The sequence below is a fragment of the Mytilus trossulus genome, chromosome 1, assembly GCF_036588685.1.
Source record: "Mytilus trossulus isolate FHL-02 chromosome 1, PNRI_Mtr1.1.1.hap1, whole genome shotgun sequence".
In the NCBI taxonomy this organism is placed as follows: domain Eukaryota; kingdom Metazoa; phylum Mollusca; class Bivalvia; order Mytilida; family Mytilidae; genus Mytilus; species Mytilus trossulus.
In genome coordinates, this window is record NC_086373.1 from 54,915,081 (window position 1) to 54,933,680 (window position 18,600).

The following is an 18,600-nucleotide window of genomic DNA, read 5'->3' on the forward strand; positions in this document are numbered from 1 at the left end:
GGTGTTATCTGCTTATGATGAAAAAGACTTTGAAATTTCATCATGTCAGATTGCATTTTTATACCCTGGACGCCTCAGGGTATATGGTAATAGTCTTTGACTATCTAAAATAGAGATATTTAAGTTTGTATGCAAATTTGTTCCCCATTACATAAAATCACGCAGGTTCCCGTAAACTTTGACATCATAATTTAAAATATTTGACGTCACAATTTAAAAGTAATTGTTGCTTGATGTCAAAAGGTGATTCAGAGTCGATCTTAGGTCATTTGGAGGTAAGATACAGCTAAATACCAAAAGTGTAAATACGTAAATACATCAATACTCAGCTTAGAAAGATTATTTGTAGTAATTATCTTGACCATGTGTTATCCTCATTCATAGACTTTACTATAACAATGGTCTGAGGGTTTAAGACATTATTTTATTCAAACCTGCAATCCATGAAGATTTAAGAGACAATAATACAAAGTGCCATCCTCACAACACATTTACATATTTCGCTGGAATATCCAAACTCAAATGAAAAAAAACAAGTTTTTCTATTACAAAAAAGAATTGTTTTGTTTACCCACACATTGTTAGCTGTAACATGTTTAAAAGTATTTCTTATTTTGCAGAATGCCTATTTCCTGGGATATAGATATTGGAAGTTTAGCTAACAAAGAATTAAAAGTTCAGTCAAAATCTCATAGACCTTCAGTGTCAGGAACCACATTACCGATGTTTACACATAATATAGTAAGTTGATGTATCCTAGACCTTAAACAATTTAGGATAAAAAAATAAATATCAGTGTTATTTTTGGTAATAATCTTTAATCAATATGAGCATGTTACATGCATATTGTAGTAGTTAATTGACAATTGACTATTTTTAAAAACTCAAGCAATGTTTACACGTAAGTACAGATCTGCTGAACTTCAATGATGTTTTTTTATGCAAAATATCTGCTGCTTTTTAAAAATACAATGTTTCAATTCTGCAATGTTTATGGGTGTGCCTTACAAAAAAAGGTCACTGTTCTCCTGAATTGATTTTCTCCAAACTTTACCTTTACATATCATAATTATTGTGAGGATTAACGAAAGGAAGCTCTCTTTTTTAATTTTTTTGTTTTTTCTGATTTGTAACTCTAGAGAAATATGACTTCAATTGTCAACATTTTTTTCATACATTGTACCATTACTATAGTTTGCTTGGATTTATTGAAAGAAACTTTACAAAATTGTTGGAATAGCTAACACAATAAAGAATTAGATTTAAAACAGAATTTTTTGTGCATGTTTTTTCATTTAATTTGCTTATGAATAAATGACTTTTTAAAATCCTATTTAATTATTTTTTTACAATTTCAATATGCACAATAAGGGTGTCTTGGTACAGCAGTTTATTAACTTTTCCTTACTTATTTGTGGTATCTGTTATTCTCATTTTTTCCCAAAGAAATGCATTAGAATTTTATTTAATTTTTTTGTTTTTTTAAACATCCACTACAAGTCTTTTACACTACCCTGATATATGTGATTGAAACTAATGCACAAATCTACAGATAGCCTTAAGAATATGTAAATTACGTTTTAATTATAATTAAATATTTCAGGTTCGTAAAACATTTTTGCTTTTAACATTCTGTGATGGGTGTGGCCGATCGTTATTCCAGAGTCTACGCTGTCAGACATGTGGTATAAGATTCCATCAGCGATGTATAGATAAAGTCAACCCAGTCTGTTCTTGGGACAGTATGAAAGAATGGGCAAGGCATAAGTATGTCATATGGAAAAACTTGAATACTTTTCTGGACATCAGGTTTAATATAGACATTCTGTGTGATTGCCTCCAAATTATTGCTCCTTTAGAAAAGGTTTTTCATGTGTTACAGTTGATACGATAAAAATATTCGATTTTTTTTTCTTCATCAGAATGAAATCTCAAACAACAAACAAAACACACATGTCAACTTGATTCAACTATAAATTCACTTGCAATTTTAAAAGATGTATTTTTTTCGTACTTGATTCAAAAAAGTTTTCTTGGCTTTTCTTTTAGTATACGCATCATCTGCAATGATGAAAATTTTCCCTTTTGTAATTCTTACAAATAGAAGAATTAATAAATTACGATGAAGCCGTATGAGACGAAACTTCACAAAATGTCAAAGCGCTGAAATTATTTATAAAAAAAAGCTTAAACATGTACATGTATTTCTGAACTTTAACCTTAGACAAGGTGATAAGTTATCAGTGTTGTTCATTAGCAAATAACATGTTTGATTTTCAGTAAACTTCCAGCGGATACATTCACATCATATTTTCCCTTTAACAGCCGAAATCAGTCAATTCCTGTCTCACCAAATACACCTCAGCGCAGCAAACCTGCCCTGGGGCAGAGGGATCGATCCTCCTCAGCCCCTAATGTGTGCCTAATTAATCCGGGTGAGATCTCTCATGAGGTAAGGTTGCCCTCTCAATATTTGCTGTAATCTTGTGGTGTCCCTTCATTTATTTTTTAGTACCTGCCAGACAGCAATTTTTACTGGTATTTAAAACAATGCACTGTACTGCTTAACTGAATGTTTTCAAGCATTCATGATATGTATGTACTCTAATGTACTAATCCAACAAAACTTTACTATCAAAGCTTTTCGTGAGGCTGAATAAATCTGTAGCAGCGTTTATTGGAGAGAATTATTTGAACATTTTGAAATTTTAAAATTTAGGTCAAATGACCAAGCTACATTTATTCAGCCTAAGACTTCTCGCAAATGCACAGAAATTGCTGTCTGACGTATTGCTTGTTTTCTTGCAGTGCCTTGTTTAGTTATTAGAAACTAATGTTTTTATTTTTGATTTGTCGTAGATTGCCGCCGTCTCAACCGACACATAAGCCATTGGTTACCCCGTTACGACATGTATCTCGATCTGAATCTGTACCAAATGTTTTTTCTCTAGTCCAAAGTGATGAGGTAGGTTACACGAAGATGGGATTCCTGTACTTGTCTCAGTCTTAAGAAGGCATTCACTTTCAATACTTATATTAGTAGGGCATTTAATGATGATAACTTGTAGGGATTAAATCCTAACAACTAAAACATAAATACATCTCTTTGAATACAAATTACTGGTTTTTTTTGGTTAAATTAAAGAAAGAAAAAAAATTCTGACTCTTTTTATTTAAAGCCCGAAGCAGTTGAGATTATTCAAATAAATTGATAATTAAAAGAGGAATATAAAATATAAAATTGAATTCCTTAAGAAAATAAACCTGTTTCTTTCAGCACATTAACGTATTAATTTTTTTTTGTAAGAGTGTAAATCTTTATATTAGAATAAATAAACATAAATTACATTGCACTAAATCCCAAGACAGAAGTTTGATATCATGGCTTAGTAAATCTCTTATTTAACAAGTATTGCTTTAAAATTAAAACTGTACTTTCAATAAACATTTCTTGAAAAAAAACAATTTATTGGAAACATACCCTTGAAGGATCACTGTTTGGAAAAAAAAAATACAATTTGTATTTATTATTAAGTGCAAACATTTTTCAAACAAAAGTAAAAGCTTATTCATTTCACAAAACAATTATTGAATGCAATTCTCCCAAGTTTAGATGAGTTTAATATGAAAAATTATAGTTAGGTGGATTGAGTAAAAAATAAGCCTATTTGTGCTTCTATCATGTCTATGATAACAATAGTTAAATATGTAATTTTTCCTAGAAGTATAGGAATGCAACTATTTGATAAATGTTAAAATGAAATAAATAATAAAAAAAATAATTAGATAAAATATTTATTTATTTAAGGTGACATGCATGACATACACAAATGCCTTCTTTTGACACATAAGACATAGGTGCAGGATGTTATTTTAATGGGATGGAAAATGTTTTTAATAAATTTGTGTGTCTAGTTTTAAATGATTTTCTGGCCTCATAAAATCTAGCTGCTTCCCTGAGGAAGGTTCCATAATATTTGATTTTTTTCTCAGAAAATTTGAAATATCATTTGATTTATTTTAGAATTAATCTAAATAATATTTTTTTATAAATTATATTTTTTAATAATATTATGTGTCGATCTTTTGTTTACTTTATTTTTATGTATGTTGGAGCAGTATAGCCATGTATTTATTTTTATTTTTGGATAATAAGTGCAGATAGTGCATATTATAATTGATATTATTGCTTGCAATTAGTGTCTCCCTTATATAGAATCTCCTAGCATGATATAATTGTCAGCATAACCTTCCAATAATGTACGACAATTATCATTTGATAGTGGTGATTTTATTGTCAATTTTTATTTTTAATTGCTGTATGCATTATTCTAAGTTATTCCCATTTGCTTTAGATGTATCAGTATTAGTTATATATTGTATATATCATTTTTTTTTTATACGAAACTAAAGTGGTTATGGCTCTGCAATAGATGAAGAAGAATGCTGGTCAGCCATTTTTATATTGTTAAATGTTGTTAGGGAGCTGTCCAGATTTATCTCAAAATCTACAATCAACTGGAAATTGTGAAATCAATTGACTGCCATCACTCGTTTTATAAATCTGTTTGATTATAAAAGTAGAAATCCCACTTATCTAAAGCTATATAGTAAAAATTTATCACATATAAGGACCAAAGAGCTACAGTTCTGCAGCTATAAAAACTGTTAATATCATCTGTGTCACCAGGACGACAATTTAAAAAAAACCTTCCCAAAGTTGATACAAAATAGATTAAAATTAAATGCAGAATATAATTGAATGCAAAACAATAATTTATGAAATGCACTGCATGACAATAAAGGCACGCTTTTAACTCTAGTCTTGAATAAAGATTTTTTCTAATTTCTATTGAAACAGTTTGTATGACTATAGTGCAATTATCTTAATGCTTAGAATAATTTATACATCAAATGGTCTATGGTGGAAAGTTGTCTTATTGTCAATCATGCCACATCTTCTTAATTTTTTTTTAACACTGACTTGAACTTTGACACTATTCTTGTTTGCTGAAAATTAATACTAGTTCACTCATTTTAAATTTGTATTATAAACTTGAATATGGTTATAGCAGATTTCATTTCATAAAGCTTTTTGGTAAACAAACTGAATTGTAATTGATATACAATTAAAATATTTAAAAAAAAAATGGAGAACAAGTTTTGTTTTTGCCTTGTTATCATAGATAATAAGATATTTTGAATTCAATATTAAGTGCATAGTTATTAGGCTAATAAAAAAATAATAATTAAAGAATAATATAAATGATCTTTTTAAACATGTGCAGGCAGCATTGCTATACTCTCCAAATGGCTAAGAAATGTTTTTTTAACAATGAGAATGTCAAACCCATATTTCAATGAATTAGTTAATCAAAAAAGGTAATCACAATTTAAGAGAGAAAAGGGATACCTCAAAATTCCATTTGTAGATAAAGTTTTCCTTGCAATGGGAAGTGTGTATTTGTGTATTGATAATTATATGGTATGATTAATATGATTCCAGGATAGTAAAGTATTACAAGAAGCCACAATGAAAGATGGAGGTGAGTTTATTTATTTGATGGCATTAATTAATATTTACAAACACTGCTTTCATATTTGCACCTCATTTGCCTGTGTTTGTGGGAAATTGTTGATACAAATCAAAGTTTGATAAAAAACAAAAACAAAAAAAAACTGAACACTCGTGCTCTTGTCTATCTTTACTGATCAAAATAAAGGTACAACCTCCATGAAACATTTATTGGTGTCCCCACAGAAATCAGGATCTATTTATAAATCAAACAAGTACTCCCGCAACACTTGAAAATGAGAAAACCTTATTAATTATAGGTCTGGTTTATATTCCTATGGAAATTTATCAGAAGATGGAAAACTAAACCTTTCTTTACCTTAAAGGAAACCTAAATTACATGAGTGTCCTTATAATGAACAATGTAATATTGTTGTGTCAGCTAAATTTTTATCAAAAGCTCATTTTAACCTCTTTTTAAATTATTCACCTCTATTTTATCAGAGGTAAACTATTAAGGAACTGCTGATCATGACTTGTGAGGGTATAAACATGATAAATATAAAACAATATTTGACCTCTACTCTTTAAACTAGTATTCTTAATTCTAAACGTAAAATGATGGGTCTAAATAAAACAATTAAGATTTTGAAAATAAAAAAAGTGTCATGTTTTCATATTTTGTAAAAAAAATAAAAGCGGTTTGAACAAGTACTCTTAATATGACATCAGGATGCTCAATTTTTCTTGGAATTTTTTGTTACATTTGGTGGATATGTTTTTAACTGATAGTCACTATTCCTATTAGCAAATGATTGGGTCTAACTGTGTACCCATTCTTGTTAATTTGTTACTTTATTTATATTTGCCAGAATTTGTGCCGCAGCTTCTCATGTTGAATGAAATGACTCTATAAGCATTCTCCCCCTGGTGGGTTACTGACTATCCTTTCGGGTATAACTGTGTAGACTGCACTTGCCAAATCATACCCTGTTCTAACCAGAAAAAAATGAAAAAAACATACCCTGTGCTAAAAAGAAATATTGAAAAGCATACCCTGTTCTAGATAGCTGACCAGGAATGATCCTGTTCTAGACCATAAAAAAAGATGCTGTTCTAAACCCAGGTTTCAAACTGTATCTTAAACAGTAAAACAAGCGATCCTGTTCTAGAAGAATACTTTTTATTATAAAAGACCCTGTTCTACCCAGCAAGGCATGTAAAAGCGACACTGTTTTGTGACACACACATACCACTAAAAATATAGAAAGTACCCCCAACCGGATTCTCCCGTAGTGTCATGGCCATTTCAAATTATCTTAATGAGGTTAGGTCTGTTTCATTTTGATTTTATAGATCTTTCTATCTCCTACCCAATGATATTATATACGTGTTTCTACAGTAATATTTAAATTAGTTTGGGAAGTAATGATAACAACACATATTTCAGGCTATAATGTATATAAAGCTAAACGTCATCAGAGTGATGGTGGCAAACCGGCAGGTAATCATAGCTAGACAACTGATTATTGAGTGTGAAATATTAACAGAGTGACCTCCCTTTTTAACTGTAAATCCCAGCATGCATCATTCTCAAGGCCATTTATAGAAATTCCTTTGTTTTTATATGTTTATAAATCATATATACTGATTTGAAATAATTTTGTTAAGACAGAACTCATAAAATCACAAAAAGCTATACTCCTAGAATCCTGTTAAATTGCTACTGCAAAGCATTGTGCAGCAATGGTAGTCATTTGGATCAAAAAGTAAAATTGAAATGTACAATGCAAATAAAAGGCACTTATGTACCAGTTATAAAGTTTATTGAGGTCTGGTCTTTGATTGGTTAAGAAGAAGAGCAGAGCAGGTTTCAATGGTAATGCCAGTTATCAGTTGAAGAAAGCATCCACCAAATTTAACAAATATGCTGTCAATAAATAATAAATACATGATATACTGTGAAAGTACTTTTATTTGTGGGGAACAAATTTTCATGGTTTTCGTGGATGTATTTATCCAAGAATTCAAGCCCCAACAAAATAAAACAACCTTTGTCCAAATCATGACAGGGAAAGGTCCCTATGTAGGTTGACTACTGGTTGAATATCGCTAAATCTGAGATTACTATAAAAGTAGTCACAGGACAAACGCACCATGAACTAATACTGCAAGCAGGAATATACCCATTCCATTTTTAAAACCTTAACTGTACAACTTTTGATTTTATAATTCTCATTAAAAAAATATTTTTGATTGATGAAAGTCAGATTTGCATTATTGATATGCTATGAAAAAGTGTTCATTTCATATCCTCATAATTCTCGTATGTATACAAAATTTTGCGGTCATATATTGGTATGTCGTTGTTGTCATCAGTGTCGTCCGAGGATGGATGTTTTCCGGATAATAACTTTAGTATAAGTAAATAGAAGTCAATAAAATTTTAACCCTTGTTGTGCGGGGGCCGTAATATTAAGGCTGTACCCAGACCACTGTTATTTAGGCATCAATGGCGTTCCATACATTTACATATTTAGAGATCATCGTAATGCCATTAAATTCGTAAGGTATGCATGTTTCCTCAATCTGACACTATTGATTGTCATGTTTCTCACTTTTAATATTCATTTTGAGCTGAAATACAAACTTCAAAATTTGATATCGAACAAAATTGTTTTTTTTGAGGGGTGGGCTTACCTTCAAGGTCTGAAACAAGGAGTTGAGAGGACTGAAACTTTGGCAAATACTGTTAAACTAAAGGCACATAACGACTGATTGTGTTTATTATCAAAATACGCCAAGGAAATGACCACTTGAGGTTGCTTTTTGCACCTGATGACCAACTTTGGGGCAAGTTCCTGCCCACCCTTCCCTGCGTCCTCACTCCTACCACCCCACCCCGTGATCCCCTATCTAAGATTTATTGCAATCAGTATGCATCAGCATCAAGGTACAGCTCATTTGTATATCATTTGCATGTTTTTTTTCAAATACTCGAAATTTAGACAATTTCTGAAAACAACTCAGCATGGTAAGGGTTATTACAATGTTTATAACCTCAAAAGGAAGCTTGGGATTGATTTTGGGGGTTATGCACCCTAAGGTTTAGGAAATAGGGGCCCAAAGGGGCTCAAAACAAGCATTATCTAGACCAGTGTCAGTATAAAAAGTTGTGTATAAGTATTTCAATTGTTCTGAAATTGTATCACAATGTTTAATACCATAAGTAGAAGGTTGGGATATTTTTTGTGGGTTATTTGGCAAACAGTCTAGGAATACAGGGCCGAATAGGGGCAAAAAACAAGCATTTTTGTAGTTTCAAGACAATAAATTGGAGCTATCTTTCTTTGTCCAGAATTATTGTTGAATTACCTAAAACCAATGCTTTATGAAATCTTGGAAAATTGGAGTTATCTTTCTTTGTCCAGAATAGTAGTTAAATCAATATCAATCAATGCTACATACAATATACAATGCAATATTCAATTTACTACGAACTGATAAATTAAAGTAGTCTTTACCATTCAGTGATTACAAGCACTTTGATTACCATTATAGGGTTGCACCCCTTTACAAATCGAAATATTGAACTTAAGTTTGTCTCAATTAAGAAAATGTGTATATAATGCTTATTACCTCTAAACTCAGTTTAAGTTCAATTTTTGGCAGCTTCACTTTTACAGTTCAATTTTTCTCATTTCAGATTTCAGAAATTAAAAAGAAAATTTCTTCAATTTTTTTTTTATTTGAGAGGATTAAAATTCAACAGCATAGATCAAAAGCAAAATATTTTTTTTGCGTTCATTAGACCACATTCATTCTGTGCCAGAAACCTATGCTGTGCCAACTATTTAATCACAATCCTAATTCAGAGCTGTATCCAGCTTGAATGTTGTGTCTATTCTAGCCCAAACCATCAGAGTTGGCTAAAAGTGTCTGTCCTCACGATTTTACAAAATTTTTGCGTAGGACTGCCATTATTTTAGTATTTTTCAATAAAAATAATAGTGAGGACCAGTAGATTTTCTGCAAGGACCACCAGGGGGAAAAAGATTTTGCTAACTCTGAACCGTTCAGGTCGTATAAAGTTGTGCCCTGCGGAGCATCTGGTCTTGATCACTTTATCTCGGGTGGATTAGTCTGATCACTACGATTCACACAGGTCAATGTTTACTTTGCAATTTCCTTCAATCCAGACATTTTGTATCCTTCAATTTGAATAGCTTCACTTTTTCAATATTCTTTTAGGAAACTAAAATCCACAAATATAAAAACACATGAACATGTAAATATTGCTCAAACCACGAAAATTGATACCCACAAATTAAAGTACTTTCACAGTATTCACTTTCAAATAACAGGGGAAAACGAAATTTTACATACATTCATAATCAGTCATCAGTTTCATTTTCATTTTTTTATTGCAAGTTTAGTGATTTTGCCAATCCCATAGTACATTGTGTTTAGATTTTGCTAGATATATATTAACAAATTGTCAGAGTTGAAATCTCTGTGTTCCTGTCACAAAAATGTTGTATAAATGTGCATCTACATGGCACTTATAAGGGCCATTTGAGTTTATTACCTTTACTTAGTAACTTTTTCACAGTATTCATCTTTTTTTGTGACACCCACTTACCTGATACATAAAAACGTATTGATGCTTCTATAGACTACCCTCATTTGTTTTTGATAGGATGAAAAAAACATGCAATAAAGGTAACCTTTCATTGACATTCACAACAGCAACTTTTCGTAGAATGAAACTTTTTTAAAAAACTTCACTAAGACCACAGTTTACTCTGTTTAATTGTTGTACAAGATTTATAGGAAAATGCATAAAACTACCTTCCAGGGAAGTTAAATATCTTAACACATGGAAATCCAATGAATGATTTGAATAATTTTAAATTCTGACTGTTTTTAAATTTTTATTTATTTTATAAAAAAAAATATTATTAATTTTCTTTGCTGAAATCTGATTTTTCCATTAATATCAAAAATAAAAATTAAATGAAGTAATCTTCTATTAACAAATTTCTATCAATTTCCATGTATGGTACACTTCCATTAAAAAAAATGATTTATTCTAAATCAAAACTCTTTTTACTTTTTCATTCCCTCATATTTTATAGTCATATTTGTGCTATATGTGCTCATAACTGAATGACTAAAGAAATTTTTAGAACAGCTGAATTCCAAATCCTTAACACCTCTGGCTGGCCTGTACAAATCCCTATTCAGAGTCAATTGTGGTAAAATTTCAAAGAAATGTTGTATAAAATAACAATACAAAAGTTTAATTTTGATTGTTTATTTTTTATAAATTTGTTAATTTCAGGTCATGCAGGAGTTCATACATTACCAATACCAAGTTCAAACCATGGTCACAGCCCAGGAAGTAGTCCGACGGGTAGTTCTCAGCATTCACCAACAGCAGGTGAAAAGCGACAGAGGGCAAGTTCTGAAGAGGCAGACCCTGGCAAAATCCGTTGTGTAAGCTATTATAGATTTAGTCATTCCCTTGATATTATTTCTAAGAACTTGTGTATAAAATTGAAGTTTGACACAATGACTTGTTTATATGCTATATATTTCAAAATTATGGCACATATTTCTATGAAGGCAAGAATTGCTATGTGAGAGGATCTTTTCTTTGATTAGATTGTCTTTTATGCAATGAAATCATATGTTCTTGGATTACATATATCAGCTGCTTTATTTCCAAATAGGTTTAAACTGAACATATATTTTTTTCTAATGCAATTTGGATGTATCAATTTTTTTCATTGGCTAAAAGTTGCTGTCAAATCCACAGTTGACCAGGCGTAACTAAGAAGGGACCCGCCATTTTGAATTGATGAATCAACAAATGTTGATTACTACTATATAAACGAAAATAAAACAACACCTACCTCGAATTCGCCATTTAAATGTAATTTATCGGAATTTGAAGCTTACAGGTAACGTCATAACCTCCAGTTTGTAAGTGTTCATTTGAATGACGTCATTGTGCCAAAATCATTCATGAAGTTTTGTGGACTTTTTTATTTTACAAATTTTGACATTTTTTCAAGTTTTATCGTATTTTTTCTTTTTGTAATGCATTAGAATCAGAATAACAGTACTGTAGTTGCATGAAGAGTTGCCACCGCTAATTGTTGATGCAGTTTAATGGGCGACGGAGACAGTAAAAGGTAGATTTGCGACTGTCAAATCTAAATTGACAGTGGCAACTCTTCAACTACAGTACTGTTATTCCTTAAATGTACTTTGAAATTATGATCTTTTGCAATGCATATTAATGTAGTTTTGTGCACAAAATAAAAGGACAGAAAATAAACTAATAAAAAATTATAAAAATTACATTCTCAGTTTTGAATCCCACAAATTCATATTTACATATTTTTCAAGTAACCAAAAATGTAATGATTTAAAATAGAAATGACCTTTGTTGCTAAGTTTATTTCTTCATTTATAGGTAAAAGAATTATTTTACAATGCCATAAAACTTTATACCCATTGTGTATTCATATACTATTCTTTACACAGAGACAGAGACGTGATTCTAATGAAGACTGGGAAATAGCTGGTGATCAGATACAAGTGTATTCCAAGATAGGTTCAGGCTCATTTGGAACCGTATACAGAGGTCATTACCATGGTTTTGTAGCTATCAAACGATTGAATGTTACGGATCCAACACCTCAACAATTAAAGGCTTTTAAAAATGAGGTGGCAGTTTTAAGGTATATTTTGTACAACAGTTCTTATTTATAAGGTCACAAGTTCATTACAATTTTTATTCTGATGTTCATCCTGCTATTACTTAACAAACTATGTTAAAGAGACTACAACCAGGCCAAAGAGAAGATAACAGCCAAAAGCCACCAATGTGTTTTCAACACAGCAAGAAAATCCCTCACCCTGAGGTGTGCCTCAGCTGGCCTCTAATAAAAATATGTACTACTTCAGTGAAAATGGATGTCATACTACAAAAATATTAACTCCAAAACATATAAATGAACTCAAATGAAAAATTATACAAGACAAACAAGGGCCAGAGGCTACTGATTTGGGACAGGGGTAAAAATGTGACAGTGTTAAGAATAAAAGAGGGACGAAAGATACCAAAGGGACATTCAAACTCATAAATCTAAAACAAACTGACAACGCCATGGCTAAAAATGAAAAAGACAAACAGAAAAACAATAGTACACATGGCATAACATAGAAAACTAAAGAATAAACAACACGAACCCCACCTAAAACTAGGGGTAATCTCAGGTGCTCCGGAAGGGTAAGTAGATCCTGCTCCACATGTGGCACCCGTTGTGTTGCTTATGTGATTACAAATCCGGTAAATAGTCTAATTTCGGTAGGTCACATTCATGAAAGGGAAGGGGATTGTAGTTACGAAGTAAGGAAAATATTCGATATCATTTGTGAAACGGTTATTCCATAACGGTCAACCAACTCGTGATGGCGTCCGTAAAATTTATGAAGGGATGATTTCAACTTCACCATTTGGAACTCTTGGTTTGCACCTTCTTTTATGATATGATGACAACACATGAGTTTAGAATTTTATTTGCATAAAGATGAGTTTAATTTTGTTCCATAGATTTGTTTTTCTTTCCATCTGTCCATTTTTGTTTCCACATTCAAACTTTAGTTTGTGTCATTCAAATTTTATGAAACTAATACACAATGCCACAGCTGTTAGACATATTTAAAATTCAAGTTGTGAATCATTTACTGTTCTAGAGTTATAGCTCTTTTTAACTTGAAATATTGCAAAGCTTGAGCAGGGCATTCTTGTCCCCATACACTTTTATATGTTTAAAAGGACATTTTTTTTTTTTTCAGGAAAACAAGGCATACAAATGTATTATTATTTATGGGTTGGACGTCAAAGCCATGGTTAGCCATAATAACCCAGTGGTGTGAAGGCTCTAGTTTATATAAACATCTCCATGTTCAAGAACATAAATTTGAAATGATAACATTAATGGAAATATCCAGACAGACAGCTCAAGGCATGGAGTAAGTTTATATGTGGATTTATTTATGTTTGTTGATACCAATATTTGTAGATTGGGAAATACATGTATTTTCTTGGATATTTGATACTGACTTTTTTTTTTAACTAAGTCTGCATTCAAATTTGTAGAAAATTTGTACTTTGTTGTACATTTAAATTCCTGATTAACCAATACTCGTGAAATTAATAAAAATGGTTTCTCAAGAATAAAAACGCATCCACAGTAAACTGTACAATGTATCAGGGTACACTTGACAAAAAAAATAACCAGATAACCAAGATATTTGTTACTGTTTAATGTAATGGTTGATGAAAAAATGCTGAATAACGCTTTCCAAATTTTGTGCTGATAGAGTTCCCTTAAGTGGATACCAGATGGTATGCATGGTTGTTGGATAAAAAAAAAATTAATACTGCTTCATTGAAGACAGCACTTAGTAAACTACAACTTCTATTGTTAGCTAATAAATGTACAGTTAAATGCAATACAAAATAATATAAAAAAAGCCCTGATCAGATGCCACTGCCAACAATGTGAAAAGCTTTATAAATAAACAAGAAAATGTGGTATGATTGCTAATGAGACAACTCGAGACAAGAGACTAAATAGCACAGAAATTAACAACTATAATTCACTGTACGGCCTTCAGTAATTAGAAAACCAAATCTGTATGGTTAGCTATGAAAATCCCCAAATGACAAATGATAAACAATTCAAATAATAAAAATCTTGTGTCTTCATTTATTTTCGAAATATTGACCAAAAAACAAATATATTTTACACAGCAACAAACAACAACAATTGAATAACAGATTCATGCTCTTTTTTTCTTTTCCAGCTATTTACATGCGAAGTCAATAATTCATAGAGATCTCAAGTCTAACAGTATCCTTTTGAATTGAATTAATAAGAATCATCTGACAGCTGCACCATTGTATGACAAAATATGTATAGATTCCACAACTGCAACAAGTTTGTTACGATATTTCTCCTCTCGAGACAGTTAAATTTTAATATTTAAAGATTGAGGCTTTGCTGAGTTTTTTTTAAATAGTTAAAATTTAACTGTCGAGAGTGGAGAAATATCATAATACACAAGTTACAGTTGTGGATTCTGTTTCTCTAATGATTTTTATTCTTCTTTTTCAAAGATTTGAAGAAAGTTGTGTACCTTTTATGTGACGTCATCAGGCATGGTCGCCTTTTTTCATGACGTCACAATAGGAAAATTCAGAAGAAACAATGAAAATTGAACGTCACAATAAAATTTCGACCAATCATTTGCTGAGAACAAATTTTTCACTAGAGATTAGAAATATTTTTTTCACACTGGTCAGGAAATGTGAAAATAGCATGAAAATTAGAGAAGTCATATTTCATAACACAAGATACATATCTGCCTATGAAAAACATGTTGAAATTAAGAAATAATTCTTTCATGCCATGCTCTATGCTCATTTTAACATGGGTAGGCATTATATTTGTTAATATCTTAATACCGAGCGCTAGCGAGGTATTAAATGTTTACAAATATAATGCCTACCCATGTTAAAATGAGCATAGAGCATAGCATGATAGAATTATATCGATTCTAATAGGAATATTTTGAACTTTTGTACTTCGAAGCAGACCTATAGTAGATGCTCGAAATGTCGCCATTTTGATTTGATGAACAAAAACGTTTTAAAAAATTCAACAGTTTGTCTATAAAAAAAGAACAGAAACATTTAAACTTACTTTAAGAATGTTTTTATTTAATTTCCTAGCGAACAACACCAACAAAAATGTCCATTTTGATCTCTGGTGTTGTTAAAAATTCATCTGACGTTGCAATTTCAATTGTGACGTCAATCAAGTGCAGCCCATGTTCTATTCGAATTATAACATGGCTTTGTACCCAAAGATAAAGAAGAACGTCATATTAGAATCTTGTAGTAACCACCTATGCATAGCCTATACAGTATGGGTTTTCCCACCTTTGAAAGCTGTACCTATGATTGCTTACATCCACTTCATTTGAACTTTTGTGTATAACTGTCTCACTGGTAATGATACTGCATCTCCTTATTTTTATATTGCTGAACAGTTCCTATAAAGGAATAACTATGCATAATATGGGCTATTATTAAATGTTCCTTATTTTGGTATGAAAAAATAATACAAGTACTAGCACATGTATACGAGACAGCATCCCAAAACAAAAATAAAACAATTCAAAAGAATAGATATTTATAGTTAAACATGCAAATTGTTGATACCATATGTCTAGGTCAACATGGTCAAGGGCAAGGTACATTTCGAGGGGTGTTTTTAGGTCCTGTAAATTAGCTGAAATAAAAAAAAAGTTTGCAATATTATAATTTATTTTATACAGATCTTCTGATTAAGATTTTTAAAAAACATTTATTAAGCTGTCCTTGAATATGTATCTTTTATCTGAAAATTGGTAAAAATATTTGAAAAATTCTTTACAGACACATATTTTGTTGTTCACTAAGGTATCCTGAATGCAGTATCTTTATCTTCCAAATCTCATATTCAAGTTTCATGAAGACTTCTTTAATCCCAGACTGCAACACCCACCAGAAGAAATCTTTTTATAGATTTAGAATCACGACTTGACAGAAATTTGTCTGTTTGACCAGTTGTGTTTAATTTTGTTCTCCTTAGGACACTATTTAAATCAACATAAATGACTGTGTGCAATAAGACCTATGAATGTAACATTCTTACTGTATTAGATGTACTTTTTCTTAACTCATTTCTCAGACATATTTTTAACAGATATTTTAACTGTCAAAATTGGTGATTTTGGTCTGGCAACTGTGAAAACCCGATGGAGTGGGTCACATCAGTTCCAACAACCAACAGGCTCAATATTATGGATGGTATGTTAAGTTTGGCTATCTGTTACAGTTGTATTATTCTCAATATTATGGATGGTATGTTAAGTTTGGGTATCTGTTACAGTTGTATTATTCTCAATATTATGGATGGTATGTTAAGTATGGGTATCTGTTACAGTTGTATTATTCTCAATATTATGGATGGTATGTTAAGTTTGGCTATCTGTTACAGTTGTATTATTCTCAATATTATGGATGGTATGTAATGTTTGGGTATCTGTTACAGTTGTATAATTCTCAATATTATGGATGGTATGTTAAGTTTGGCTATCTGTTACAGTTGTATTATTCTCAATATTATGGATGGTATGTAATGTTTGGGTATCTGTTACAGTTGTATAATTCTCAATATTATGGATGGTATGTTAAGTTTGGCTATCTGTTACAGTTGTATTATTCTCAATATTATGGATGGTATGTAATGTTTGGCTATCTGTTACAGTTGTATTATTCTCAATATTATGGATGGTATGTTAAGTTTGGCTATCTGTAACAGTTGTATTATTCTCAATATTATGGATGGTATGTAATGTTTGGGTATCTGTTACAGTTGTATTATTCTCAATATTATGGATGGTATGTTAAGTTTGGGTATCTGTTACAGTTGTATTATTCTCAATATTATGGATGGTAAGTTAAGTATGGGTATCTGTTACAGTTGTATTATTCTCAATATTATGGATGGTATGTTAAGTTTGGCTATCTGTTACAGTTGTATTATTCTCAATATTATGGATGGTATGTAATGTTTGGGTATCTGTTACAGTTGTATAATTCTCAATATTATGGATGGTATGTTAAGTTTGGGTATCTGTTACAGTTGTATTATTCTCAATATTATGGATGGTATGTAATGTTTGGGTATCTGTTACAGTTGTATTATTCTCAATATTATGGATGGTATGTTAAGTTTGGGTATCTGTTACAGTTGTATTATTCTCAATATTATGGATGGTATGTAATGTTTGGGTATCTGTTACAGTTGTATAATTCTCAATATTATGGATGGTATGTAATGTTTGGGTATCTGTTACAGTTGTATAATTCTCAATATTATGGATGGTATGTTAAGTTTGGGTATCTGTTACAGTTGTATAATTCTCAATAGTATGGATGGTATGTTAAGTTTGGCTATCTGTTACAGTTGTATAATTCTCAATATTATGGATGGTATGTAATGTTTGGGTATCTGTTACAGTTGTATAATTCTCAATATTATGGATGGTATGTAATGTTTGGGTATCTGTTACAGTTGTATAATTCTCAATATTATGGATGGTATGTTAAGTTTGGGTATCTGTTACAGTTGTATAATTCTCAATAGTATGGATGGTATGTTAAGTTTGGCTATCTGTTACAGTTGTATTATTCTCAATATTATGGATGGTATGTAATGTTTGGGTATCTGTTACAGTTGTATTGTTCTCAATATTATGGATGGTATGTAATGTTTGGGTATCTGTTACAGTTGTATAATTCTCAATATTATGGATGGTATGTTAAGTTTGGCTATCTGTTACAGTTGTATTATTCTCAATATTATGGATGGTATGTAATGTTTGGGTATATGTTACAGTTGTATTATTCTCAATATTATGGATGGTATGTTAAGTTTGGGTATCTGTTACAGTTGTATTATTCTCAATATTATGGATGGTATGTAATGTTTGGGTATCTGTTACAGTTGTATAATTCTCAATATTATGGATGGTATGTTAAGTTTGGGTATCTGTTACAGTTGTATAATTCTCAATAGTATGGATGGTATGTTAAGTTTGGCTATCTGTTACAGTTGTATTATTCTCAATATTATGGATGGTATGTAATGTTTGGGTATCTGTTACAGTTGTATTGTTCTCAATATTATGGATGGTATGTAATGTTTGGGTATCTGTTACAGTTGTATTGTTCTCAATATTATGGATGGTATGTTAAGTTTGGCTATCTGTTACAGTTGTATTATTCTCAATATTATGGATGGTATGTTAAGTTTGGCTATCTGTTACAGTTGTATTATTCTCAATATTATGGATGGTATGTAATGTTTGGGTATCTGTTACAGTTGTATTATTCTCAATATTATGGATGGTATGTTAAGTTTGGGTATCTGTTACAGTTGTATTATTCTCAA

General features: G+C 30.9%; 1 protein-coding gene across 3 annotated transcripts in view; it reads left to right on the top strand.

Annotated features, from left to right (window-relative positions):
- Positions 1-18,600, top strand: part of LOC134727594 (serine/threonine-protein kinase B-raf-like) — a 42,238-nt gene that overhangs the window by 12,839 nt on the left and 10,799 nt on the right. The window contains exons 5-13 of one of the 3 annotated variants that reach the window (XM_063591977.1): positions 621-741; positions 1,604-1,767; positions 2,281-2,452; positions 5,507-5,546; positions 10,860-11,014; positions 12,071-12,267; positions 13,388-13,564; positions 14,402-14,448; positions 16,333-16,451. In XM_063591977.1, coding sequence (XP_063448047.1) covers positions 621-741; positions 1,604-1,767; positions 2,281-2,452; positions 5,507-5,546; positions 10,860-11,014; positions 12,071-12,267; positions 13,388-13,564; positions 14,402-14,448; positions 16,333-16,451 — 1,192 coding nt within the window. Of the gene's footprint in view, positions 1-620; positions 742-1,603; positions 1,768-2,280; positions 2,453-2,859; positions 2,966-5,506; positions 5,547-10,859; positions 11,015-12,070; positions 12,268-13,387; positions 13,565-14,401; positions 14,449-16,332; positions 16,452-18,600 lie in introns of all 3 variants that reach the window. The other 2 variants (XM_063591985.1, XM_063591992.1) reach the window with 2 other exon arrangements.